Below are 27,620 nucleotides of genomic sequence, written 5' to 3'. Positions count from 1 at the left end.
TGGAAAGTGAAAGTGCATTCCATAAATAGTTTTTCAAAGATAGTAACTAGGTGACGAGTTTCTGCCATGCAAAATTCTAACTGGAGAACATGATTGATGACTCTTGGCTATGGATGTGTCTCATTGGAGAATATGAATTATGATACACCCAGGGGGTGGAGGGAAACCAGGGTCAAGGGTGACAATGAATTATGTGTCTCAGAGTTGGCCCCACCCAGGCAGTGCCGGACAGTTTAACTCTCAATAAATCCTTTTGAAGTTTTGGAAATTTGGCTCGAGACTCATGATTTAAATGTGGGTAACTGCCGGAATCCTGACACCATGACTGCATTTTTGGCAGTTCTGAGCTGAATTCACTCGTCCAACATGAATAAATGAAACTACAGATAGTCCTTGTCTTACAACAGTTCATTTAGTGACCATTCAAAGTTACAAAGGCACTGAAAAAGTGACTTATAACTATTTTTCACCCTTATGACCACTGCAGGATGCCCATGGTCATGTGATTTATATTCAGATACTTGACAACTGATTCATATTTACGATGGATGCAGCGTCATGGGAATCATGTGATCAAGCTTTTGCTACCTTCTGACAAGTCAACAGGGAAAACAGATTCACTTAACGACGGTGTTACTAATTTAACAACTGCAGTGATTCCCTTACCAAATGTGACAAGAAAAGTCATAAAATGGGGCAAAACAAATTTCTCCCTTAGCAACATACATTTTGGGCTCAATTCTGGTCATAAGTTGAGGACATCTTCTGAAGCTACCAGATTCATTCCACAACTATCAACTATATAAGTGTTGTGCCAAGAAATGCTGGGTTTCATTTTGGGTTCACTTACACCTGCCACGCGAAGGTAGGAAATTGCTTTGTTCTGTTATAGAACAAAGGACACTTGCGCAAAAAAGTTTCCAAAGCGAGCACAGTTAGTGGTAGGGAAGTGTGACCTGCTGGAATTTCTTATCAAAAAGTGCTGGTCATCTCCTGGCTCCTTTTGTTCTTTGGACTATTCCATATCAAGGCTTACCTTTGACTGATTTTGAAAGTGAAAGGAATTTTTGCTTTTTTAGCTAATAATTAATAAAGGTCAATCCGTGCACATAAATTTGTAACCCCCTCCAATTCTATCACAAGGACTAGGATTTACAAGTCTAATCCAGGCCCTATATCAATATGAAAATTCAACAAAATGAAATTCAATGTAGAGAAAAATAAAGTCCTACACTTAGGCAAGAAAAACCAAAAGTGCACATATAGACTGGGTGAAACCAGGCTCAATAGCAGTAACTGTGAGAGGGATCTTGGAGTCTTAGTGGACAACCAGCTAAATAGGAGCCAGCAGTGTGCAGCAGCCACCAAAAAAACAGCTAATGCAATCCTAAATTGTAGTAACAGAGGGATACAGTCAAGATCAAGGGAAGTACTAATACCACTTTATAAAACCTTAATAGGACCACACCTAGAGTACTGCATCCAGTTTTGGTCACCACATTATAAAAAAGATGTTGAGACTCTAGAAATAGTACAGAGAAGAGCAACCAGGATGATTAGGGGACTGGAGGCTAAAACATACAACGAATGCTTGCAGGAAATGGGCTTGGCTAGTCTGGTGAAGAGAAGGACCAGGGGAGACATGATAGTGGTCTTCCAATATTTGAGGGCTGCCACAGGAGGAAGGGGTCAAGCTATTTTCTAAAGTGCCTGTAGACCAGACAAGGAATAATGGATGGAAACTGAACAAGGAGAGATTCAACCTGGAAATAAGGAGAAACTTTCTGACAGTGAGAACAATCAACCAATGGAACAGCTTTTCCTTTGGAAGTTGTGGGAGTGCCATCACTTGAGACTTTCAAGAAGAGATTGGACTGCCATTTGTCAGAAATGGTGTAGGGTCTCCTCTTGGGTGGAGGGTTGGACTAGATGCCCTACAAGATCCCTTCCAACTCTGATTATCTGATTAAGAAAACAATATGTCTCAACCATGGCAAATTTAACATGTATATCCTTCAATTGCTGGCTGATAAATTTTGGGAGTTGAAATCCACACATCTTCAAGCCACCAAGGTTGGGAATGGGAATCACTGTCCTATAGGATCACTGGGTAAGTCTTTCTACTGAATTTATGCCAGGAATTGGCAACTTCTGATTCTAAAGGACCCATTAGAAACGTTGACTTCAAGTCATGCCACTCACACAAAATGGCTGCTTTGGATTTTTTTTAAATATAATTTTTATTGAGAATTTTTACATAGGCAAAAGACAAACATGAAGGTAAACTGCACCATGAAAAGAAGGAAAAATAAAAAGAGAGAGAGAAAAAGAAGAAAAAGTGCAGAAAGCAAAACAGCAGAAAATAGAAAGAAAAATAAAGAAGGAGAAATCGTCAACTTCTGAATCCTTTTTAACAATTATGAACAAACTTATCGACTTGTGGACTTATTATCCATAATTTGTCCCTCCTCCCTCAATAATATTATAAAAATTCCTTCAGCAACTTGTTCAGACTTTTTCAATCATTCAATCCATAAATCGTCCTTTCACTTGTTTTTTATTTTCAGCAAAAAGTCCCCCAAAGTTTACTGGTCTTGTAAAAGTACTTACTGTTTTCCACAAAGTTGCTTTGGATGACCGTATAGCTACCTAGCTATTTACCAAATCTGAGAATACAATTTTCTTTCTTCTATTTTGCCTAAAAACACATAGCTGCAGCAATGAATTGCCTGAAATGGCATGTTATCATTCTTTTTATTTCATGAAAATGGGATCTCTCCTAAGCTAAGGTAAGTTTCAAGTCACACTGTGTGATTCCTTTTGTTTGTTGGCTTAGTGTGTGGTATGACCTTCCACCATGACAACTCGTTCAGTAAACTGGGACTAAAACAAAACCCTGATACATAAATGTTGTCAGTCTTTGTCCAGATCTGAAAGCTTCATTTTTTTGCCAGCTCAAAATACGAAATTTTCCAAAGGGATAATATCTGGATTTGCTCTGGTGACACTTGGGGAAATTTGGGATTTCGTTTGGCTGTGATTTTGTTTCCTGTCTTATTTGAAACGCTTTAGGCTCTCATTGCTGGCAGTTTGGCACTCAGCCTAGTTTTTTTGGCACATCCCCCTGGATTCCAGGGGAAATTCTTGCTCCACCTCTTGGCCTTTATTTTCCTGTGATGTAACCCTGGTAGTAATTGCAAAAAGGGAGGATATTTATTTACGAAGTCAGATCCGGCAAACCAAGCTAGGAAGTATTTTCCTGACCTGGGCAGCTCTTCGGATCTTCTTGCTACTGTGGGTTGTGAAGAGATTTTTGGCTAACTGGATCTTTCACCTGCTGGTCTAACATCAAAGGTTGGAAACGCTGTGAAGACACCAATTCCTTGGAAGGAAAAACCGGGAAATAGTGTACCAAGGCAGGATTTAAACTTATTCTGCGGAAAGGCAGGTTGCGCCATGGGAAGCAAAGGATCTGTATTACGCTGGTAATGAGTCACAAGAAGAGTGATTGCTTGGCTACCTGAGATGCAGTTACTTGCCTTGGTGCTGTTCCTAACTCACTTGATTTCTGCCTGCTTCCCCCTTGCAAACTCGCTGAACTCTGTCAGTTGCTCACCGTGGCAAAAGTTCTAGTGCGCGAGGAGCAAGGCATGAAGTTCAGGAATCGGACAAAAATAACTCCTGGGATCTGTTATTCCTTCCTCTTTTCCTATAGTCCCCTTGTACTTTGCATTGCTGTGGCTGTGCTAAACTGGCATTGGCATTTTGGCACCTGCGGTTGATTAGGACCTCTGACAGCTTGATTCTCTGAGGAGAAGCATGTTTATATCGTGTCAGCATAGCATGCTTATCTCTGGTGTCATTACAGCCAGTGGAAGAGGGATTGTTGTTAAGAAGAATTATAGTTGCATCAGCTCGGCCAAAGAACCCTCGTGTCATGATATGAAAGTTTTGGAACCTTACCTTACTTAACAGTAATTGCTTAGCAGAATCAATACTTGCTGTGATGTAGGGTCCTGGGTGCTCTCTGAGCTTGGTTGTTTTTTTCCAGATGTTTCATTACCCAACTAGGTGAGGTAACATCATCGGTGCTAGCAAACCAGGTGTTACCTAACTTGAAACTTCTGCAAGCAAACAACCCAGAGAGCACCAAGGACCCCCACAGCAACTCCTTAAAACAACAGTATCATTTTCAGAGCTTAGGTAGCAGTCATGAGATGCTAAGAAATGACACAGTCGCTTTAAAGAACTGTAGGGACATGCATGCTATGTTTATACTCCCTTGGGGACTAAAGGAACTGTTTTAAATAATTTCTGAAGTGCTGCATGGTTGCTGCATCACTGGAGGCTTTCCAAAAGAGACTGGACAACCATTTGTCTGACATGGTATAAGCCAGGGTCTCCTTCTCAAGCAGGGGGTTGGGCTAGAAGACCTCTGAGGTCCCTTCCAACTCTATTGTTCTATGTTCTCTTCCTTTATTCTTGCTAGGATGGGTTGTTGCCAAGCAGTGCCTTATCCCAACTATTTTTGATATCTTGGATGTGTACGTCTGTCAGAGGTTTAGTAATACAGGAAACAGCAGGACAAGTTATTTCCTGGGAACAAGATAAGGCATATCAAGGAAGAATGAGTAAAACTGGAGCTGTAATTGCAGTGATGTTGCAATACTTAATGAAAGCAAAAATCTGTATTTGAAGGACTACAAATGAGCTATCACCATAAGTTGAAGGCACTTCAGGAGCGTAGCCACTAGGCACATAGATCATTTGTTTCAATAGGATTAGGTAGAAGGTAGTTGGGACTCTGGAAAAGAAACAGACTTTCTTAAAAATCTTAGTCTTCCACATGAGCTAAGTCTTTTCCTGCTTTCCTTTGTAATTACTAATGAGTGGCAAAATAGGAGTATTCCCCAATTCCATTCTTTCAGGAGCAGAAAGATGAAAGAAGATTCTAATGACTATTAGTTACTGGAGTTGAAAAAGTGTTTTAACTTAATTTACAAGTTATTACTGAATCTTTATTCAAAATAGCTCTTCCAACTTCCTCAAAGTGACATCAGCATTTTAGAAAAATCCCAAGGTTTGGAAGAGTTAAGGGAAAACACTTTTTTAGGCAGGGGAAAAGGACTTCCATAAACAACACACTTTCTGGAAACACAAATTAATTCGGTGGCGGACAAGATGTGAAAAGAGAAGGAAATGGAAACAGAACAAACTGAAAAAATGGCATTTCTGAATTGCTGGTTGGGTCGCATCCTGCATATTACACCACAGTGTGTTATTAGAGATCTCACTGCTGTGTGTTATTGCAGAGTTGTGAGGATTGATTAAAAAATTCTTTTTTCAGTATCATCATAATTTCACCAAATGAATGGTTATAAATCGAGGAGTACCAGTGTTAAAATGTTAAAAAATATAGTTGTTTGCTGAATTTTGACATATGCTGCAGCACAGCCAGTAATATATTTGCTCAACTCTCAATTGTTATAAAAAAAAAAAGACCTGAAACTCATTCCAAATGCTCTTATATTCAGCTAAGCGGCAGTAAGCAAAATCATACTTTGAATTTTTCAGCTTAGTTCTCCAAATCTCCCATCATGTCAGCAAATGGATTGGCTAACGGCAGATAGAATAAATGTCATTCTTCCATTCAAATTAATATGCTTAGGAGGTACTTCCAGTAGGAAACACTTATTACAAGCAGTCTGTTGGGTTCAGAATTTCTGTTCTGAGCAAGGCATGAGTGAGTCATCCCAATTTTATGACATTTTTGAAGACTTCCAAAAGACTTGTTACATGAATCACTGAAGTTGTTAACCAAATCATGCAGTGCTTGAAGGAATTCGGTTTCCCGCATTGACTTGGCAGGACAAGAAACAATGGATGGAAACTAATCAAGGGGAAAAGCAACTTGGAATAAAGGAGGAACTTTCTAACAGCGAGGACAATTAACCAGTGGGACAGCTTGCCTTCAGAAGTTGTAGGTGCTCCATCACTGGAGGCTTTTAAGAAAAGACTAGAAGCCACCTGGCTAGATGACCTCCAAGGTCCCTTCCAGCTCTATTCTGATTGCTTTTAAATGCCAACCATATGAGCCCAGGATGCTGCAACTGTCATAAATACACGCTAGTTGCCAAGCACCTGAATTCTGTTCACATAACCATAAGGATTTTTTCAGTGCCGGTATAATTTTTAACAGTTTCTAAATTAATTTAGGTTATAAGCCAAGGATTAACTGTCTTTACAAGAGAGGCTAAGAAATACAATGAGTTAAAATGTTTTTGGCAGACATTGCCTGTGATGTTGCCAATTTTTACTCAAATGTTATTTTACACAAATGGCTTTAGCTTTTACTTGAGAGCCCATGGACTGCATGTGGCTGTGGAAAGCTAGTAATGCGGCCCACTATACTTTATTAAAATTCTTTACAATTTGTTATTTATAATAAGTTAGCTATATTTTACATAGAACCCAAGACAAATCCTCTTCACTCAGTTCAGCCCAGGCAAGCCAAATATCGGATGTGCCTTTAGAGCAGGGGTCTTTAAACTTGACAGCTTTAAGACTTGTGAACTTCAACTCCCAGAATTCCTCCTCCAGTCATGTTAGCTCAGGAATTCTGGGAGCCTGAAGTCCACAAGTCTTAAACTTGCCAAGTTTGAAGACCCTTGCTTTAGAGGGTTGTAATCAGCTGGACTAGACGATTTTATCCACTTTCCCTAGTGCATCCAATTTCTTTCCTCATTTTTTGGTCTTTGATAGTAAATCAGTGAAGTCAGTCTGTTGTTTTAACCTTAGCCTGACTGACTACATTGTGTAATGGGAGCTAGGAAAATGGGTTTATTTTGAATATACAGTATGTATCTATATCTATATCCTGGTCATTGAACCTGTTCCTTCCTCTCTGTCCTTCTGCAGGGCCTGGGCTGTCAGCTAAGTAAGTATATGTTCTGTTTTTATGTGTGTGTTAAACAGAAAGTTCATTTTCCTTCGAATTAGCGCATTACATGGTAGTTGTGATGGACAACAATCCTGATCTTAGTAGTTGCGCTGGGTAAGAATGGAGAGAGTCATGACACCTACATGGTGTCAAGGAGAAGGCAACTGACTTCTCAGTCGCATGTGTGGTTCCTCAGGGTTCAGGATAGCAACCTACGCAATTTGTCTGGGAACTTGTCAGACAGGATTAATTAAGCTCTTAAGAACGGCTTGCTCCCATTTTATCATGATGATCGTGGAATTTCTCTTTCGCTCATGCACATGCACGTATCCGAAAGGGAGAACACAAATGATACCTTGTGATTTCATGCCAGTAAGATGCAGTGTCTCCTTGTGCAAATAAAACATGTTGGAGAATGAGAGGGGAAAAGAAAAAGGGTGGGGGAATGGGCATAACAGAGAAAAGCCATTTGAAGGCACCTCTTAAATTCTTGGGGTACAAAGTTTGCGGACGTTCCTCCCCTTCTGCAGAACATTAACTTGCAGCCGTGTGGAAAGCAACCTTGGCTGAGCCCCCCCCCCCTCCCACTCTTCAGTCTGCAAAGCACAACTAGGTTGGGTAAGGGAGCTTCCTCTACTGCAGGGGTCTCCAACCTTGGCCACTTTAAGACTTGTGGACTTCAACTCCCAGAATTCCTCAGCCAGCTGAGGAATTCTGGGAGTTGAAGTCCACAAGTCTTAAAGTGGCCAAGGTTGGAGACCCCTGCTCTACTGCCCCCCCATTCACTTTCTCTCTCCATCCCCACCTTGCTTTCAGAAAAGAAGGATGTTCTGTGCATACCTGGTGAACCCAGATCAGATCCAGAACTAGATCCAATCCTAAGGCTGATTCAGATGAACCCAAGGAACACACTTTGGTGCCCGGAGGAGGGAGACTGCATTCCTTGCGTGCAAGTGATGTTAACTCTTGGATTACTGGGTAAGGGAGCTGACCCGAGCATCTGTTCTTGGAAGTGTAATTTTTTTAAAAAAATAAATTCATCTTTCAGTCATACAGTGTGTCGACTGGGTACATATATCTTGTGCAAGTATTTATATTATGTATACATTTCTTACTAGGATTACATTCATATTACAAACTATTCAATCTTACATATCTTATCATTATAACAATATCATTTAACTTCTTACTTTGTTTTCCAACCATTTATAAAATAAATCCCCTATCCTATAATATTCCGCTTCTTCTTGTTCTTTAATTGCCAAAGTTAATCTACTCATTTCTGCACATTCCAATATTTTCATAATCACCTCTTCCTCTGTTGGAAACTTTTCATTTTTCCAGTTTTGAGCAAATACAATTCTAGCTGCTGTTAATATATGTTTGATTAAATAAGTTTTTTTTCTTTACTATAATTTTCAGGTAAAATCCCAAATAAGAATATTTCAGGTTTGAAATTTATGTGTTGTTTTATCATCTTTTCCAACCATGTGTATATTTTAGTCCAATATCTTTTAGCTTATAATAATAATACTTATATTATTATATTATATTATATATTATTATTATTATTATATTATAATAATAATAATACTGCTACCCTTCAAAAAGACCTCAGCAATGTATCAGAATGGTCAAACAAATGGCAACTTTAAATCTCAACAAATAAATGCTCTGTCTTACATATTGGCAAAAAAATAAATAAATCAGAAAATAAAATACAAGCTGAATAGTCAAGACCTTGTTGATGATCCAAACTCTGTCAAGGATCTTGGAGTACTCATCTCAAATGACCTAAATGCTAGAGCCCACTGTAACTACATAGCCAAAAAGGCATTAAGAGTTGTTAACCTAATCTTATGTAGCTTTTTCTCTGGTAATATTACACTACTAACTAGAGCATACAAAACATTTGCTAGACCAATACTTGAATACAGCTCATCAGTCTGGAACCCACATTACGTATCTGATATTAACACAGTTGAGAAAGTCCAGAAATATTTCACAAGAAGAGTTCTCCACTCCTCTACTCGTTGTAGAATACCTTATGCCACCAGGCTTAAAATTCTAGACCTAGAAAACCTAGGACTATGCCGCCTTCAATCCAATCTAAGTATAGTATATAAAATTATACATTGCAATGTCCTACCTGTCAATGAATACTTCAGCTTCAACCATAACAATACAAGAGCACACAACAGATACAAATTCAAGGTAAACCGCACCAAACTTGATTGCAGGAAATATGACTTCAGCAACAGAGTGGTCAATGTGTGGAATACTCTACCTGACTCTGTGGTTAGTTCCACAAACCCCAAAACTTTAATCTTAGACTGTCTACTATTGACCTCACCCCTTTCCTACGAGGTCTGTAGGGGGCATACATAAGTGCACCAACGTGCCTACCGTCCCTGTCCTATTGTTTCTTTTTATTTTTGTTATATGTATCCATTTCCTGTATTCATAACTATGTTTATACTTATATGTTTATATTATCTTATAATCATTTGACAAATAAATAAATAGTTTGCAAGTTAAAAAAAAATAGCTTCTGTCCATGTCCACCACATATGGTAGTACGTTCCAGGTGTCTGGTGACATTTCCAACATTTTGCTGATTTGTCTTTAAACATCTTTGCCAGGTACAAAATGCCATTTGTAAAACATCTTATACAAATTTTCTTTATAAGCCGTTGACATTGTTAGTTTATAGTTTCTGGAACTAGTAGAGAAAGAAGAATTGGCACAATAAAAATAAAAAATCTAACCAAAACTTTTTTGAAAATGTTCTTGGAAGTGTAATTGTGCCAGCATTGGGTCCTGGAGGTGGAGGGGTGGAGGAGGCAGGAACTTAGTTTCTTGGTGCTACCATTGTATTGGTCTAGGGTAGGGCAGGGCAGGGTTGAAGAATCTGCTATGAAAACCATCTAAGTAGCAGCAATAATTTAGGGCTGTCTTCATGTTTGACAAACTGCCCAACCTCCAATCAATGTCATGGTTACAATGCAGATGCTTAATAGATTTTAATCTAGACATTTGATGGCAGATACCAACAGGAAAAAGTTCCCTCCCTGTCATGGTATCATTGATTTCGATAGAGGAGAATATTTGTAGCTCAGGGTTGAAATGAGGGGTTCTTGGTGCTCTCTGAGCTTGGTGATTTTCTTGCGGATGTTTCATTAGGCCAAATTAGGAGACACCATAAGGATCATTAGTTAGACTAGGAGTAGAGAAGATGTCTAGTCACCAAAACTCCCTATCATCCCATAAGCTCTCTAGACATTGCAAGAGGAGAATCTACGATGTTTGAGAATCAGGCAAAATAATCTTTTTCAATAAAATTGCATACAGATAATCCTCAACTGACAACCACAATTGAGCCCAAAATTTGTGTGGCAAAGCAAGATCGTTGTTTAAGTGAGTTTTGTGACCTTTCTTGCCACAGTTGATAAGTGAATCACCACCGTTGTTAAGTTAGTAACAAGGTCTGACGTCCCCAATGGCTTTGCTCATGAGGGGGTCGAAAAGGATGGTCACATGACTCTGGGACACTGCAACCGTCATACATATGAGTTAGCTTCCAAGCATCTAAATTCTGATCGCATGACCATGGGAAAGCTGTAAGGGCCATAAGGGTGAAAAACAATCATAAGTAACTTTTTCCAGGGCTGCTATAACTTTGAATGGTCACTAAATGAAGTGTTGTAAGTTGAGGATTACCAGTAACTGGAAAAGATGCTACAAAGCTGCCTAGGTGATAGCAATGGCACTTAGACTTATATACCACTTTACAGTGCTTTACAGCCCTCTCTAAGCGGTTGACAGAGTCAGCCTATTGCCCCCAACAATCTGGGTCTTCATTTTACCCACCTCGGAAGGATGGAAGGCTGAGTCAATCTTGAACCTGGTGAAACTCAAACTGCTGACAGTCAGAAGAATTAGCCTGTAATATTGCATTCTAACCATTGTGCCACTATGACTCTTGTTGATACAATGGTGGGGGTTTTTTTGGCCCAAGCTACTTCACAGCGTTGAGGGTGGGAAAAAGAGATAGAGGGGGAGTCTTGAGCTCCTAAATCAAAAGTGGGACATAAATAAATCTAATAAATAAATATATTCTTGCACTTCAGGTGCAAAAAAATTCCAAGCTTCAGTTCTTAGACAGGTTCACGAGGTTAGCATCTTAGAGGAACGGATGATTGTAGCACGTAAATTTTGCAGGTAGAAAATGCCAGCTTTATCTTCCACTAAAAGTCTTCCTGGGCAGAAAGGCTAGAAAAGGCCTTCTCCTTAGGGCCTCCAGCCAGTGCCATGTGCTCACCAGTCCTGGACTATATGATCAGGCTTTCCCAAAGGTGGCACTTTCAAGGTTGCTGGGACATGAAGACCAGGTAGCCCACTCCAAGCCTGTATTGGATGGAGATTCTGGAGGTTTCGGTTCTGAGACACGTAGAGGAAGGACATTGAGTGAAGAAAGGATGTTTCAGGCTAATGATCTGAGTTGGTAAAGGGCATCTCCTTAGGTCCGATACCCTTCATAGCAGCCTTCCCCAATTTGACTTTGCTGACAAGAAACGATGGACATTCTAGTGCAACCCAGCCAGGGGTAGGATTCTACCAGTTCACACCTATTCGCTAGAACCGGTTGTTAACATTCTAAGCAGTTTGGAGAACCGGTTGTTAGAAGAAATTACTGGTCTAATCCTGTAAGGAAGGCAGGTAGGAAACATTCTGGTGTTGCTTACAGAAACTGCCTCTCTGTTAACCCTTATTACATTCTTGGCAGGACTAGACTTCCTGTCTCTGGAACTTCTCTGAGCTTTTTTTCCCCCCTCCTTTGCTGGTACTTTGCTTGTGTGGAGTGACCATTTAAAGTTACAATGGCACTGAAAAAAGCAACTTATGACCATTTTTCACACTTACGACTGTTGCAGCATCCCCACAGTCATGAGAGACCAGGCGAGGAGATGCGTGCCTTGATGTGAGTGATGTTGAGTTGGCCCAGCCAGTCACATTACCACCAAGCCATGCCCATCAACTAAGCCATGCCCACAGAACCGGTTGTTAAAAAAATTGAATCCTACCCCTGAACCCAGCCAGTAGTGGGATTCAATCTTTTTTTTACTACCGGTTCTGTGGGTGTGGCTTGGTGGGAATGGCAGGGGAAAGATACTGTAAAATCTCCAGTCAAAGGTGGCATTTGCCAGTTCTCCGAACTACTCAAAATTTCCACTACTGGTTCTCCAGAAATGGTCAGAACCTGCTAAATACCACCTCTGAACCCAGCTGAAATATCCTGGATCAGCGAAGACTTCTTATGTCTATTTCTTAGCCTTCACAAGGCATTAAAGAGCTCTCCTCTTGCTGTCAAGGCAGCTAAAATCTCATCCTTGCCCAACTTGTTAAGTCCTCTGCCATTAGATCCCTACTTCCTTATTTAAATTTCCCACCCCAAAAATCAACAGCCCTCTCAAACCACAAGCAGCCATCAGAGGAACAAATTGACAGGCATTTAATGTCTTCCCAAAAAAAGAAAAGGAAACAATTGCTAGCCAACTATAAACCTTTTGTTCTGCCTTTTGCGTTCTTTTAGCTCTATGTAATGTGCAAAATCTATTTTTAATAGACCAGTTGGGAGGGAGGCAGGGACCTTTTATTCACAAATATCCATTGAATTTGAAAAAATTGTCTTTGCAATCCTTGATTTGTAACATTATAAGAACTCATTACACAGATTACATAAGCTGCTCTAAAAATTTGAACTGTTGCACCCAAGAATGGTTGAAGCTATGATTTCACATATTGCTTCACCTGTTATCTTTGGCAAAATAGATGCATTCCAATAAGCAAGCTCTCATTCCTTTTGTGTTTTTTTTCTAGAGCCACCTGCATTGGGTGCCAAACAAGATGGAGGAGCCAACAAGATCAGAGAGCAGCCCAAGGGACACCCTAAGAGTGAGTAGGGCCTTCTTGACTGCAACTCCTTGTTACCTGGTGGAAACTGTCCTTATCTTGCTTTTGATCCTGGTCTCTTTCTGTCTCCAGAAATCCCACGAACACACATTTTTCTCATGGCTGAGACATATTCTTCTCCTCATCGTTGTGTTGAAGTGGAGGTTTGGCTTCCCTACGATTGGGAAAGTCAAAATAATTCCTTGGTAAGAGCCACAGATTCCTAGAGGCATCTTCTTTCCTAGAGGTAGTAAGATCTAGGTCAATGATGGTGCGCCTTTGGGGCTAGGAGTATCAAAAGTTCAGAAAGTCCTAACTTGATTCTGCCGGTGTGTCATTTCTGCCTCCCACCACAAAATAGAGTAGAGTAGAGTAGAGTAGAGTAGAGTAGAGTAGAGTAGAGAGTAGAGTAGAATAGAATAGAATAGAATAGAATAGAATAGAATAGAATAGAATAGAATAGAATAGAATAGAATAGAATAGAATAGAATTCTTTATTGGCCAAGTGTAATTGGACACACAAGGAATTTGTCTTGGTGCAAATGTTCTCAGTGTACATAAAAGAAAAGATACATTCATCAAGAGTCAGGAATCATCAGGTACAACACTTAATAATAGTCTTAGGATACAATAAGCAATCAAATCATACTAGGAAACAGTCAATATAAATCGTAAGGATACAAGCGACAAAGTTACAGTCATACAGTCACAAGTGGGAGGGGATGGGCGATAAGGAGTGATGAAAAGATTAATAGTAATAGTAATGCAGACTTTGTAAATAGTTGGACAGTGCTGAGGGAATTATTTGTTTAGCAGAGTGATGGCATTTGGAAAAAAACTGTTCTTGTATCTAGTTGTTCTGTGTGCAGTGCTCTATAGTGTCGTTTTAAAGGAAAGAGTTGAAACAGTTCATATCTGAGATGTGAGGGGTCTGTAAATATTTTCACAGCCCTCTTTTTGACTCATGCAGTATACAGGTCCTCTACTGAAGGCAGGTTGGTAGTAGTTGTTTTTTCTGCAGTTCTAATTACTCTCTGAAGTCTGTGTCTGTCTTGTTGGGTTGCAGAACCAAACCAGACAGTTATAGAGGTGCAGATGACAGACTCAGTAATTCCTCTATAGAACTCTATCAGCAGCTCCCTGGGCAGTTTGAGCTTTCTGAGTTGATGCAGAAAGAACATTCTTTGTTGTACTTTTTTGATGATGTTTTTGATGTTAGATGTCCATTTTAGGTCTTGTGATATGGTAGAACCTAGAAATATGAAGGTCTCTACTGTTGATACTGTGTTGTCTAGTATTGTAAGAGGTTGTAGTATGGGAGGGTTTCTCCTAAAGTCTACCACCATTTCTATGGTTTTGAGTGTGTTCAGTTCCAGATTGTTCCAGTTACACCACGAGGCAAGTTGTACAACCTCCTGTCTGTATGCAGATTCGTCGTTGTCTCGAATGAGACCAATCACTGTTGTATCATCTCTGCAAACTTCAGTATTTTAATAGATGGATCATTTGAGATGTAGTCATTGTTATATAGGGAGAAGAGAAGTGGAGAAAACACACAGCTTTGGAGGGGGGGTGTGCTAATTGCACAGGTATCAGATGTGATTCTGCCCAGCTTTACCTGCTGCTTCCTGTCTGTTATGATCCACTTACTAGCGTGTTCAGGTACCACTAGCTGGATTAGTTTACTTAGAAGAATGTCTGGAATGATGGTATTGAATGCTGAACTGAAGTCTACAAAGACGACCCTTGCGTAGGTATTTGGAGATTCAAGGTGTTGTAGGATATAGTGCAGCCATATTAAAAGGCAAACAATTATTTATAAGTTTATTTACTTTTTGAAAAGATGCAGTCCAGTCATGAATGGTGCCATATATTGTATAAAGGAATGTCAAATGGTTCAAAAAAAAAAAAAAAAAAAAGAAATATGAGTTGAAGCACATTCATTTTTGGAGTCTGGCTTTCAAGAATAATTGTTGTTGGGAGTTGGTGAATTTGGCATGTTACCCAAACATCATGGTGTGTCTCTTTTGACAGACATGTCATACATTCATCATCACTGATCTAGTTATTTATTATTATATTGATTCCCAGCCCTTCTCTGGAATGATGTCTTGTCCTAGGCCAAACATATAGAAACATAGCAGACAGGTAATGCAAACTTTACTGTTGGTTATTTACTACAACTGTCCAAATGGCAGGGATGCTATTAGCACCATACACTTACTGGTACATTGGAGAGAATTTCCCAAAGTCAAGGAAGATCTTAACAAAACTCCAAATTTTCAAAGTCTGAAGCAGAAGGCAAAAGAATAGTTGGGGGAGACCCAAGGGTCAACACATCACAGAAAGTTCATCAGAACCAAAGAAAGTTGTGGGATTTGAAGTCAACATTCAAGACACACAGAACCATAGAGTCATTAGAGGTGCAGTGGTTAGAATGCAGGATTGCAGGCTAATTCTGCTGACTGCTAGCAGTTCAATTCTCACCGGCTCAAGGTTGACTCAGTCTTCCATCCTTCTGAGGTCGGTAAAATGAGGATCCCAGTTCGTTGGGGGCAATAGGCTGACTCTGTAAACTGCTTAGAGAGGGCTGTAAAGCTCTGTGAAGTGGTATATAAGTCTAAAAGCTATTGTTATCTGGGTTACCAGAGGGTTGTTGCCAACCAAGAGACTTGGGTTTTGCTATTCTGAAAAGTAGAGCTACTGACAGGTGAAAGCAACCAGAATCACTTGTGAAGAGACTCAACACTAGTTTGTTGCTAGTCAGCTATGTTTACAAAAATCTCACCTGAATGACCTCATTTACCTGGAAACAGCAAGCTAAGACTTCAAGGATTCTGGGGGAAGTCAGGCATGTGCCGCTTCCTGCAACGTAGCGACCCCAAAGTTGAGCTCCTCTTAACTCAAGGGTCTTCAGACTTGACAGCTTTAAGACTTGTGGACTTCCACTCCCAGAATTCCTGAGCTAACATGACTGGAGGAGGAATTCTGGGAGTGAAAGTCCATAACTCTTAAAGCTGTCAAGTTTGAAGACCTCCCCCCCTTAATTCCTCCCTCCAGTCTAGCTGCAAATTCTACCATTTCCAGTGAGTGCCAGTGTCACTCACAAGAGAACACAACTCCTTTCTCTCAAGAAGCCTTTGTAGACCACCTTTGCTCTGTTCTCTTCTCCCACACGACAAGTCCTTGCACTGGGTGGAGGTGGCAGGTCAGGCTCCTCAACTTCAGACAAAATGGCTGCTTCTGTTGAGGAGCCTGCCTCAAGTGTTTGCAGTTCCTGAGGCAATGGTTCATCTGGTAATCCTGAAGCAGGTTGCGCATTGTCAGTCAATTCGTCAGAGTTCACCCAAACAAAGGACAATAGTGCACATGGGGGTCTCTCCTCATTTTATCCTGCAAAGGTGAAGAGAAACAACCAGTCTACTGTCACTCAGTGAATTCCAAAGTTGAGAAGGCACTTCCCTTGAGCCTCCAGAGTCACATTTCTCAGCCTTGGCAACTGAAGGTGTGCTGACTTCAACTGCCAGAATTCCCCAACCAGCATGCCTTTTCTTTTGACCAATAATACCCTACCAATGTTGCCATGAAGACCTTTGTCTCTTAAAAAATGGATTCCATGGGTATACAAACATACATACGTGCTTATTCTGTGTACTTTGTTTTTTTTGCTCTATTTGTTTATTATAATATACAGAAACTGAATTAGGTAAGGTAAAAAGGCTGGTCTTGTCAGACTGACAGGCTATTGGAAAGCTGACAAGCAAGGCATACCTTTGTTTGCGTTTCTCTCAGCAACTATTAACTTATGATAAATTTATTTAACGGTACATAGAAATCTTATCTTTCTTCCAAAGAATGCAAGCTAACATTCTTGCAATACATTAGGCTGAGATTTACTGAATAAACTGCAATCCACTGGGTTAGATGCTGGCCTAGAAATCAGCCAAGAGACTCTGAGTTCTAGTCCCGCCTTATTCATGAAAGACAGCTTGGGTGATTTTGGGCCAGTTCCTCCCTCTCAGCCCAAGCCATCTCACGGGTTGTTGTTGTGGAGACAATAGGGGGAAGGTGTGTTGGATACGTTTACCACCTTGGGTTCCTCACAAAGTAACTGTTGTGGTTCACCAGCAGCAGGTGCAGACGGCCGAGGTCTCGGAGAGCGAGGATTCAGATGAGGGCCCTGCGTGTGATGCAAGGATGGGGCCAGGACTATCAGAGAGTGGAGTTCTGCCTTTGGAGCTTGTGCTGTCCCAGCCAGTCTATGGGAATTGGATAGTTACTTAGGAATTATGAGCTGTCCCCTTAAGGGAATGCATCTTGGTAAATGTAGTTAAAGGTATCCTGGGAAATGTAGTCCATGTCACGTGACCACATCTGTAATCCTGATTGATCACTAGTTTGACCCTTGATGGGTTGGGGGAGTTTTCCTCATTCTTTGTCTGAACTCTCTTACTCATGGCAGCTTCTTTCTATCGCTACGAGATGGGTTAGGAGATAACCATCTTTGACTACAAGGCAGATATACAAAGGATTGGTCATTAAAGAAGAACTTCATCACAAACGTGAGTTATGAGGATACCTGATGAACCAATAAATGTTCTTTGTTATGAACGACTTGTTGAGTTATCTCTCTGCATCTGTACAGTTTATAAATCTACCTCTGTACAGGATACAGAAAAGAGCTTGTTGAAGCTGTCAGCAGTGAGAACCCCGAGGAACAGGGCTGCTCGAAGGAAAGAGCAGCTGCAGCAGCACAGGCGATTCTGGAGTAAGGCTGCAAGGTGATGGCCCCTCCTTTAAGGGATAAAAGCCAGCCCTCAGAGGTGGGATTCTTTGCAGGAAGCAAAGAAGTTCTTGCACTTCAAGTCTTGTGGAAGTTCGGACTATCCTGATTAGTGTTTGGAGACTTTTGGTTTTGATTATTTCCTTGCAATTTAACCTAGTGTTCTTAGCAGCCTTGCACAACCTTGGCAAGGCTTGTTCTTATCTGGGACAATTAGTTTTTAATAGCATTTAATGTGAATGAACGGAATTCACAGAGAAGCATTAAAAAGGTTTTGCTTTTATCTCTGGTGTTTGTTTGCGAAGCTTGGGTTAGAACAGTAACAAAGGTGGGATAGAAAGATAAATAAGTAAAATCAGCTGGCATATATGGCATGTGGTGGCTATTTTCACATAACACTAAACTATAAGCAAACCATATTTAGGTTTAGCACAAAGTGTGTATCCAGGCATGGGGTCTTTTCCTCTCCTTATTTTACCTGTCAGTGGCATCTGTGCAGCTTCGTGGCTGGATGGAGATTTGAAGTTGGGTCTACTTGGCTCAAGTATAATGATTTCACTGCATACATCCCATTTACTGGAGAGATAAATCCTCACCAAAGGCGTCTCATTTTTATTGCATAACTTCCAGCCTCTCAAAATGTCACCTGGTGTTGCCTATTCAGACTTCTAAAGTCTTTAGGGCTTTTGGAACTTAGATCTTGAATTTTAAAAAAAAAAGTCCTGTGGTTTTCATGTTGCTAAACTATACAAGGTGTGGTTGCAAAAGATCAGCCACTGCCCCAGGGGTATTTTCAACGTGGGATCAAACGTCACAATGGATCAAACAGGGTGGTTGAAGCTCCACCCCCTTTTTTGTGCATCACACATGCAGAGGGATGGAATTGTCATATATATAAAGAGAGGCAGAGCTGACATGCCTGGGGATGCCTCTAGTAGTGCTAGTACCTTTTGACTGGCATCCAGGCAGTGGAGAATTACAGAGAGCTGCTATTTTAATAACTCCACCCCTTAATAAATAGACCATGAATTGTATAGTCTCACCTAATTTATCCAGGCAGTCTTTCCAATTATCTTACATGCTCATTGTTCTATATTAACATTCTCCAAATCCTGAAATCCGATTGGTCCACACGGACCACAACCTGATTGGCTAACTGAGCGGCCGTGATTGGTGCGCTAAGAATCTACCACGATTGGCTGAGCCGATCGCGGGAGATTCAAAGCGATGTCATTGGCCGCCGAGCCGCAAGCCGGCTCTATATGAAGAGCCGCCGCGAGCCGCACTGTTGTTCAGAACTAAATATTAAATAAAAGAGCTGACTGTTCACTACGAGTCTCGCGTCTCAATGAACCCGATCCGCCCAATCTAACACTGGCGACGAAGGTGGGATAGTGAGATGAGAGACCAACAAGCACGTGGCAAACGGCGCGAAACGACCAGCAAAATGGCCAGCAGCACCTCGCCACCCGCTCCCTTCAATCCGGCCACCGAGGACTGGGAATCCTACACCGACCGGTTCCAGATGTTCCTGGAGTGCAGCAACCTTAAGGATGCCAACGGGCAGAGAAAGCGGGCCATGTTCTTGACACACTGCAGGCCCGCAGTGTTCAAGATGGCCAAAGCATTGGCAAAGCCCACCGACGTGAAAGAAATGGACTGGGCTGCCCATTCTACGAAGTCACTACGCTCCTGCCGTGCCTACCCTCATCCGAAGGCACGATTTCTACCGCCGAGACCAGCACGAGGGCGAAGCCATCAGCGACTTCGTGGCCCAACTGAGGGATCTTGGAGGCCTGTGCGGGTTTACCGACCTGGACGAAGCCCTACGAGACTGAGTCATCCTCGGGCTCCGAGATCCCGTGCTACAGAGCAGGCTAATGGCCAAGGCGACATCTCCCTCACCGACACCCTCGCAGAGGCAACTGCAGCCGACGCCAGCCGCAAATCAGTGGCCCGAATGAGACAAGCGAACACGACGGAGTGACCGACGACCACCAGATGACCCCAGCACTGGAGAGACATGCGGAGACCAGCCACTGGGCAACGACCACCCACCATGGCGACATTGATTCCCGTTCCGACACCAACGAGGAGGAGGAGGAGGAGATCCACCGGCTCCAGGCGGAACGTGATCGGCGGGACCGGAGGGGACGTAAGTCGGGGTTCCATTGTGCCGGCTGCGGCGGTGATCACCCCCGCTCCAAATGCCGTTTTCTCGATGCCGTCTGCCGGCATTGCAAGAAGCGGGGGCACCTCGCCAAGGTATGCCGGAACAAGCGGAACTACAGCCCTCAACGACGAGGCAACAGCCCCCGGCGATGAGATGCCCCCACAGGAACCGAGACCGCCAAGCCGAGAACCGATGGAGCCGAGACGGCCAGAACAAACGACTCAGCGAGGCGCAGCGATGAGAGGAAACCCACCAGACGGTCGTCATCGGCCATTCCTCAACCCTCGACGCCTGGAAGGTACGCGTGGGGGTAGGCATCGAAGACCAACCTTGTGAAATGGAGGTGGATTCCGAATCCTACCTCTCCATGGTCTCCTGGCGCATGATCAAGCGCCTGCCATCCACCGCCGCGAACTGGATGATCAAAAGCTGACCCTGAAGGACTACCAGGGAAACCGCATCCCTGTAGCTGGCATTGGACACTTTAAGATCACCTTCAAAGGCCACACCGAGATACTGCCACTCACGATCGTAGACAAGGACCGCCCCAGCCTACTCGGACTGCAATGGTTTTCTCCGCTGGGAATCGAGGTGACGGGCATTCACCTCACCGACGAGGCAGACTGGGAAGCGGCGCTCGTGAGGGACTTCTAAGAGGTCTTCGACGACACCCTAGGCAAGTACCGAGGGGCCCCTATCTCCTTCAACCTCAATCCAAACGTTGCCCCAATCCGCCTTAAACCGCGGCGAGTGACCTTTGTGCTCAAACCCAAAATCGATGAGCAGCTAGACAAGCTCATCGCTCAAGGGGTCTTAGAGCCAATTGACCATGCCCGCTGGGAAACACCCAGTCACCCCCATCAAACCGGATGGCTCCATAAGAATCTGTGGTGACTACAAGGCCACCCTCAACCATGCCCTGCAGCAAAGTGCCTACCCCGTCCCAGTAGTACAGCACCTTCTGCACTCACTGGGGGGAGGCCGGGTCTTCGCAAAGCTCGACCTGGCTCAAGCCTACCAGCAGCTGCCGGTCGATGCTGAAACCGCTGAGGCGCAAATGATTGTTACACACCGGGGGGGCTTTCCGATGCAACCGACTCCAATTCGGAGTCAGCGTCGCACCTGGAGTCTTCCAGAGCCTCATGGAAAGACTCCTCCAAGGAATAAAAGGAGTGGTGCCCTACTTTGATGACGTGCTGGTGGCAGCCGCCAACAAAAAACTGAGCCGATCCCCCCTACCAGACCTGGAGGAGGACCCAGCGCCTACAACAACAACCCTGCAAATAGAGACTCTAACCAACCCACTCCTGACCACGCCAGACATTGCCCGAGAGACAAATAAAGACAAGCGGCTGGCGCGAGTCTTGAGCTGGGTTGAGAGAGGGTGGCCAGAAAGCGACGGCAACGAACACTTCAAAGCCTTCAGAAACCGGCAAACCGAACTTTTTTCACAGAAGGGGTGCATACTTTGGGGAGACCGGGTGGTGATACCAGAGTCTTTACAAAAAAGGGTACTGGACATGTTGCATGAGGGGCACCCAGGCATCGTCAAGATGAAAGCCCTGGCCAGAAGTTACGCTTGGTGGCCAGGGATGGACAAACAGATCGAGACATGGGTAGCCACATGCAAAAGGTGCCAGGAAACGCGATCCACCCCACCCCCGCCGCACCAGTCTTGGAATGGGAAACCCCTAGAGGCCCCTGGTTGCGAATCCACATAGATTTCTCTGGGCTCACCAAGGGACACACATTCCTGGTCACCGTAGATGCTTATTCCAACTGGCTGGAAGTAAGCACCATGAAAACTACAACAACGGAAGCCGTCATAGAAAAACTGAATAAACTTTTCGCCACACACGGGTTACCAGATGTGCTAGTGTCGGACAACGGACCGCAGTTCACAGCACTAGCCTTCGAAAAATATCTAGCCGAACGAGGTATAAGGCACACCTTAACCTCGGCTGCCCATCCGGCGGCGAATGGGCGGGCGGAGAGAATGGTCCAGTTCACAAAAAAACCCATCCAAAAAATAGAAACCGGTGACATACAAGAAAAAATAAATAGAATGCTACTCATACAACACATCACACCCAACACAACTACAAATAAAAGCCCAGCAGAACTACTCATGGGCAGAAAGCTAAGGTCCCCATTAAACCGGTTGCACCCCACGTACAACCCGGAGAAACCCCCAGGCTCGTCCAGTAGACACCGGACATTTAACGCCGGAGACACCGTCTACGCGAAAAACTTCACGGGAGACCCACTCTGGGTACCGGCACAAATAACCCAGGTAACAGGCCCCCGGTCGTACCGACTACAAACCACCGACGGACGAAGCTGGAAGCGGCACATCGACCAGTTACGGTCAAGAATAGCCACTGACAGCACCAACACCCCACAAACAAACACTAATGAAGAAACTGGGAAGGGGGGGAGACTCAAACGCCGAACAAAGGGAAGAGGAAAGGCCTAAAACGCAGGCAGAACACCCCCCAACCAGAACAAGCCAAAACCAAACATTAAACCAGCCATACTCACCAGTAGACCTCAAGCCATTGCAGACGGGAGCTTCACCTGGAAGGAGCAGCCGAGCCAGCTCAACCAGCCCGGAGAGACCAGGCGAGAACTGCAGAGCTGACAACTCGACCGACCCGGGTAGACCGGGTAGGAGCTGCAGCAATGGGCCCGGCTCACCATTCCAGGCGGTTCCATCGAGAAGCTTGGGAGCGACGCGGAGCCCGTCCAAACCGGTCGACAACAAGACACCTACTGAAACGCGCAAGTCAACTAGGCAAGTACGAAGCCCTGCCTACCTGCGCGACTACGTCACACGCTACGTTGAATGAAACCAAGAGGGGAGGGGTGTTCTATATTAACATTCTCCAAATCCTGAAATCCGATTGGTCCACACGGACCACAACCTGATTGGCTAACTGAGCGGCCGTGATTGGTGCGCTAAGAATCTACCGCGATTGGCCAAGCCGATCGCGGGAGATTCAAAGCGATGTCATTGGCCGCCGAGCCGCGAGCCGGCTCTATATGAAGAGCCGCCGCGAGCCGCACTGTTGTTCAGAACTAAATATTAAATAAAAGAGCTGACTGTTCACTACGAGTCTCGCGTCTCAATGAACCCGATCCGCCCGATCTAACACTCATGTTTTAACAGAAGAGAATATCTGCAGCTCAGGATTGAACTATAGAGTCTTTGATGCTTTTGGAAGTTGATTGTGTTCTTGCAGCCATTTCATTACCTGATTAGGTAATATTATCAGTGCTACAGGGCCTGTGGTATAGGGTTTGCTCACTGTTTATAGTTTTCCATGCCAGTGTTGGTTGGTTTTCTCTTTAATATTATATTGTATTGATTGTGGTATTATTTTCTGCTTGATTTTTGTCTGGTGCTAATCCCTGCTTATCTCAGTTGCTGAAGAAGATGTATTTTGGTTATTGTACTGTGCTGTGTATAACATTTTCCCAATTGTGCTGGCTCTAGACATTGGGAACCATAGTCCTACCATACTGTATGGTATTTGAAGCAGAAAACTAGATTCTGTAACAGCTTTGTACCATATAGCATCAATATTGTAAATTCTCAAGTCTTTTTTCCACTATGTATTGAAGATGGACTGTGATTATATGCATATATACATGTATGTGCCATTTAGTAGCAATCTTATAAATTCTCAAGACTCTTTTCCCCCGCTATGTATTCAAGATGGACTGTGATTAATATGTTTGTATGCATGTATGTATGCAACTATGTATTTATGTCTTAGTGTAATTTTTGTATAATTTGGCATTTTGGGATGCTGCTGCTATTATATTTGTGATAATAATCACAAAATACAACTAGAGACAGTGAACAAGAACTTTATTATTAAGCTTTTATAAAAGGGAACTCTACTTGAATCCCTGCTGGCAGAAGACATTTCCCCCAGGAAGGCTGGGGTTTATATACAGGTTCAAATATACGTACAATCTCTGCCCCTTTCCTGGTTTCACAATCTATCCAAGCTGTGTATCTCCCTACGCCACACCCATGGCGTAACACCTGTTTCCTTGTCTTTGGAAACTACCCTTGTTCTCATTGCTATGTCTTCCTGTTATGTCCATCGAAGCACAATGGATCATTAACCAGTTCCATTCAGGTCACTATGGCCCAGTATCTCCCACATATATCCTAACGCCAAGAAATACAACCCCCATGTTCCAGCCAAAAACTTGACATTTACTTTAGAATATAACAAGTTACAAAACAGTACATGTTTATTAGATATAGTTATATAATTGTCCAAAAATCATTTCATAGTTCAAATATCGGATAAACATGGAATCTCTTCTGTTCTTCATCTTCTAAGGTGTAACTTGCAATATATATGTTATTGCCACATATAACAATATTATTGTAGTTATTATTATTACCCTTGGGATGGTGACATTGATGGGTGGTTTTCTTATTTTTGAGAGCAGGTAGATCAGAATTTCATTTTAATGTGTGCCGTTGTACATACAGCAAAATGACAATAAAGGTTATTCAATTCAATTCAATCTGGATGAGAAAAGCGCTTTGATTTCCACCCCTCCTCTTCCTTTCTAGGGGTCCCTGCAATACAACTGCTTCCCAGTAGCTCTCAGTGGGGAATTGCATCTCAGAGTCTTTATGTGGCCTCACTATCATTCTACAGGTGTGTTACAAGTCATGCACCATGGACCAGGTGAGTTCTCCGGAAATAAGAAGTGAAGCAATAAATCCATTTGATAAAATCAGTCTGAACCTCCACACCCACTGGATGTGTTGAGGTAATTCCCCGTTAGGAGAATGAGTCATGCAGGGAGATGTATTTGAGAGTAGTGTTTGAATAATACACACACAGCACACAGATACACTGTACAGTAAATGTAGGTTTTTTACTTTTGATAAAGGTTTAAGCAAAGTTCAAAATAAGCAGTCCAAAGTCATTCACAGGTAAGATCAGTCAGTTTTCAGTCCAAGGATAATCCAGTAACAAAGTCCAGTGTCAAAAACAGTTCAATATCAGACTTACATCAAATCCATGAATATCAGTCAATTAGAAGGAATGGCAATATTCTCCAACAGAAAGAAAAAGAGACTCACTGAGACTTCTTCTGAGACTAAGACTAAAACAACCCAGGTTTCTGGCTCCATCTTATGGCCATTTGAGAAACCACACCCAATGACACTTTTAGCATTCCCTTAAAGAGGCAGTATTAAAATGTCTATCCCGGTTTATATATTTCCAACCCAAATAGCTGTTAGGTGACTTACATTCCTAAAATTATGTCTCTGCTGTGTTCTGTTCATAGACTGTACCTGGCCCAAAGCCACAGATGCCATTCACCTGTGTCAAGGTATGCTGCAATGCACTGACTTCCCTGTCAATAGTTTCCCCTCAGTGTTGGCACCAGCAGGGATTCAAGCAATTCCTAGAATTCCTTTCTGTAGCATAAAAGAACCAGATTTAAAAGAACATCCAGGCGTGAACAAGGCTTCAAATCATAGTTTAAGCCATAAGCCATAACTTACAAGCTAGAACAGCTGCATTGACATGGCACATTCAGCCCTATTATCAGGGGTGGGATTCTACTGGTTCGGACCAGTTCTGTAGAACCGGTTGTTATGATTCTGCAAAGTTCGGAGAACCGGCAAATCGCACCACTGACCTGAGAACAGAGCGGAACCTTCCTTAGGACTGAAGCTTCTATTTTTCAGTGCAGACTCAGACAGCAGATTGCAGAAAGGTAGATCTGTGAGTGACTGTGTGATTCTTCAAGCAACTCAATCTGCCTGCCTACTTTGCCTTGTTTTGGGTAAAAGTTGCTCTTTTTAAATAAAAAATTCAATATTTACATAAATATTTACAATATTTACATACAAGCCATGCCCATCCAGTCACATGACCACCAAGCCACACCCACAAATTAGGGCACGCCCACAGAACTGGTTGTTAAGAAATTTGAATCCCACCCCTGCCTATTATGATTGTTGTGTGAATCAAACCACTTAAATATTTCATTCATCTTCCCTCTAACCGATGCTCATTACAGTTATGGCTTATGGTTTAAACTATTATTTGAAGCCTTGTTTACGCCTGGATGTTCTTTTATGACACATGCTAGAGGCATTTCCTAATTCAGATTTCCTTTTAGGATTGGGTCAGATATTGTGGAAGGGTGGATGGCTGGGCCCTGACATTCATTCTTAAATACCAAATGTCATATTCTTATAACTGTAGGGTGAAATTTGAGTTTCTGTGCCTGAGGAATATTTGAAATATTAAATAAAAATTGCACAGGTCATCTTACCTATAATATGCAATCCTGGGCTACAGAATGCAGTTAATTCTGATTGCCCTAAATAATTTACTAGCAGTTCTGCAAAATTCATATTAAACATGGTATTTAGGAATGAATGTCCTCAACCTACAATCATTAATTTAATGACCGTTTGAAGTTACATCGTCACTGGAAAAAGTGACTTATGGATGTTTTTCAGACTTCTGTCATATCCCCATGGTCCAGAGGTGGTATTCAGCAGGTTCTGACCAGTTCTGGAGAACCAGTAGCAGAAATTTTGAGTAGTTCGGAGAACCGGCAAATCCCACCTCTGACTGGAGAGTTTACAGTATCCTTCCCCTGCCACGCCCACCAAGCCACGCCCATAGAACCGGTAGTAAAAAAAAATTGAATCCTACCACTGCCATGATTGCATAAAATCTGGACACTCGACAACTGGCATGTATTTATGATAGTTACAGTATCCTGGGATCATGCGATCACTTTTTGCGACCTTCTGACAGGCAAAGTCAATAGGGAAGGCAGATTCATTTAACAACCGGGTTACTAACTTAATAACTGCAGTGTTTCATTTAACAACTGTAGCAAGAAAGGTCATAAAATGGGGCAAAATTCAGTTAACTCTCTTGCTTGGTAATGGAAATGTTGAGCTGAACTGTCATAAGTCGAGGACTGAGTTGGTTTGTTTATTTATATTCCACCTGTAATATTTTGATAAATAACTCAAAGCAGCGAACATGCCTAATACCCTTCCCGCCTCCTATTTTCCCCCCAACTACAGCCCTGTGCGGTGAGTTTAGCTGACAGAGAGAGAGTGACTGACCCAAGGTCATCCTGCCAGCTGGGTGATTTTTTTTTTAATGATTTTTTCTTGCTTCAAACTTAACGAGATTAATCAATTTCATCATATTGGGCCATTTACTTTTTTTTTTTAAAAAAATCATATTTCATTTGTGGGTCCTGTCTTGGACACGCTCCAGTCTGTAGATGCAATACTGCAGGTCTTGGCTCACACTCAAAAGGCTTCAGAGACGAGATAGTTGCCTACATTAAAAAAAAAAAAAAAAAAAAGGAATGGATTAAAATAGGGGGGGAAAGATAACAAGGGAACAGACAGCCATCTAGAAAAATTAGATGCTTTTTGATCTCCCAGGAAACAACAGCCCCGTTTGCGTCATGCAGCCCTGGACAACTGATTTGAGCCCTCAATGCTAATAAACAAATTTTATCTTACAGTGCCAAGTTTAGCCACTTCTGTGGGGCTACAGTCGGCAATTCTACATGTGCAAAACGTCCCTAAAGGACTGCATTTCAAACTGTGGCTGTATCTGAATCGGACCGACGGATTGCAAGGTCTTGATCAGGGGACTCCCAAGTTGCTGGTAAGTGAAGGTTTCCCCCAATGTTTGTCTTAAGCTTAGTTCTTCTCTGTTGAGATCGTCCTTGCTTAACAA

At 42.6% G+C, this 27,620-nt stretch overlaps 1 protein-coding gene across 5 annotated transcripts in view; it reads left to right on the top strand.

Annotated features, from left to right (window-relative positions):
• Positions 1-3,387: 3,387 nt before the first annotated feature.
• The window catches only part of IL17RC (interleukin 17 receptor C), a 48,028-nt gene continuing 23,795 nt past the window's right edge, over positions 3,388-27,620 (top strand). For 3 of the 5 annotated variants that reach the window (XM_087954447.1, XM_087954446.1, XM_087954450.1), the window contains exons 1-8: positions 3,388-3,618; positions 6,919-6,937; positions 7,757-7,918; positions 12,821-12,895; positions 12,986-13,098; positions 24,449-24,566; positions 25,177-25,221; positions 27,403-27,548. In XM_087954447.1, the coding sequence (XP_087810573.1) occupies positions 3,526-3,618; positions 6,919-6,937; positions 7,757-7,918; positions 12,821-12,895; positions 12,986-13,098; positions 24,449-24,566; positions 25,177-25,221; positions 27,403-27,548 (771 nt within the window). In that variant the 5' untranslated portion in view covers positions 3,388-3,525. Of the gene's footprint in view, positions 3,619-6,918; positions 6,938-7,428; positions 7,572-7,700; positions 7,919-12,820; positions 12,896-12,985; positions 13,099-24,448; positions 24,567-25,176; positions 25,222-27,402; positions 27,549-27,620 lie in introns of those variants that run through there. The other 2 variants (XM_087954449.1, XM_087954448.1) reach the window with 2 other exon arrangements.

Source organism: Notechis scutatus, chromosome 2 (genome assembly GCF_049901735.1).
Source record: "Notechis scutatus isolate UNSWTSFEM ecotype Mainland chromosome 2, rNotScu1.2, whole genome shotgun sequence".
Lineage (NCBI taxonomy): Eukaryota > Metazoa > Chordata > Lepidosauria > Squamata > Elapidae > Notechis > Notechis scutatus.
The sequence above is the reverse complement of the archived record's forward strand: the minus strand, read 5'-3'. Positions and strand labels throughout refer to the sequence as shown.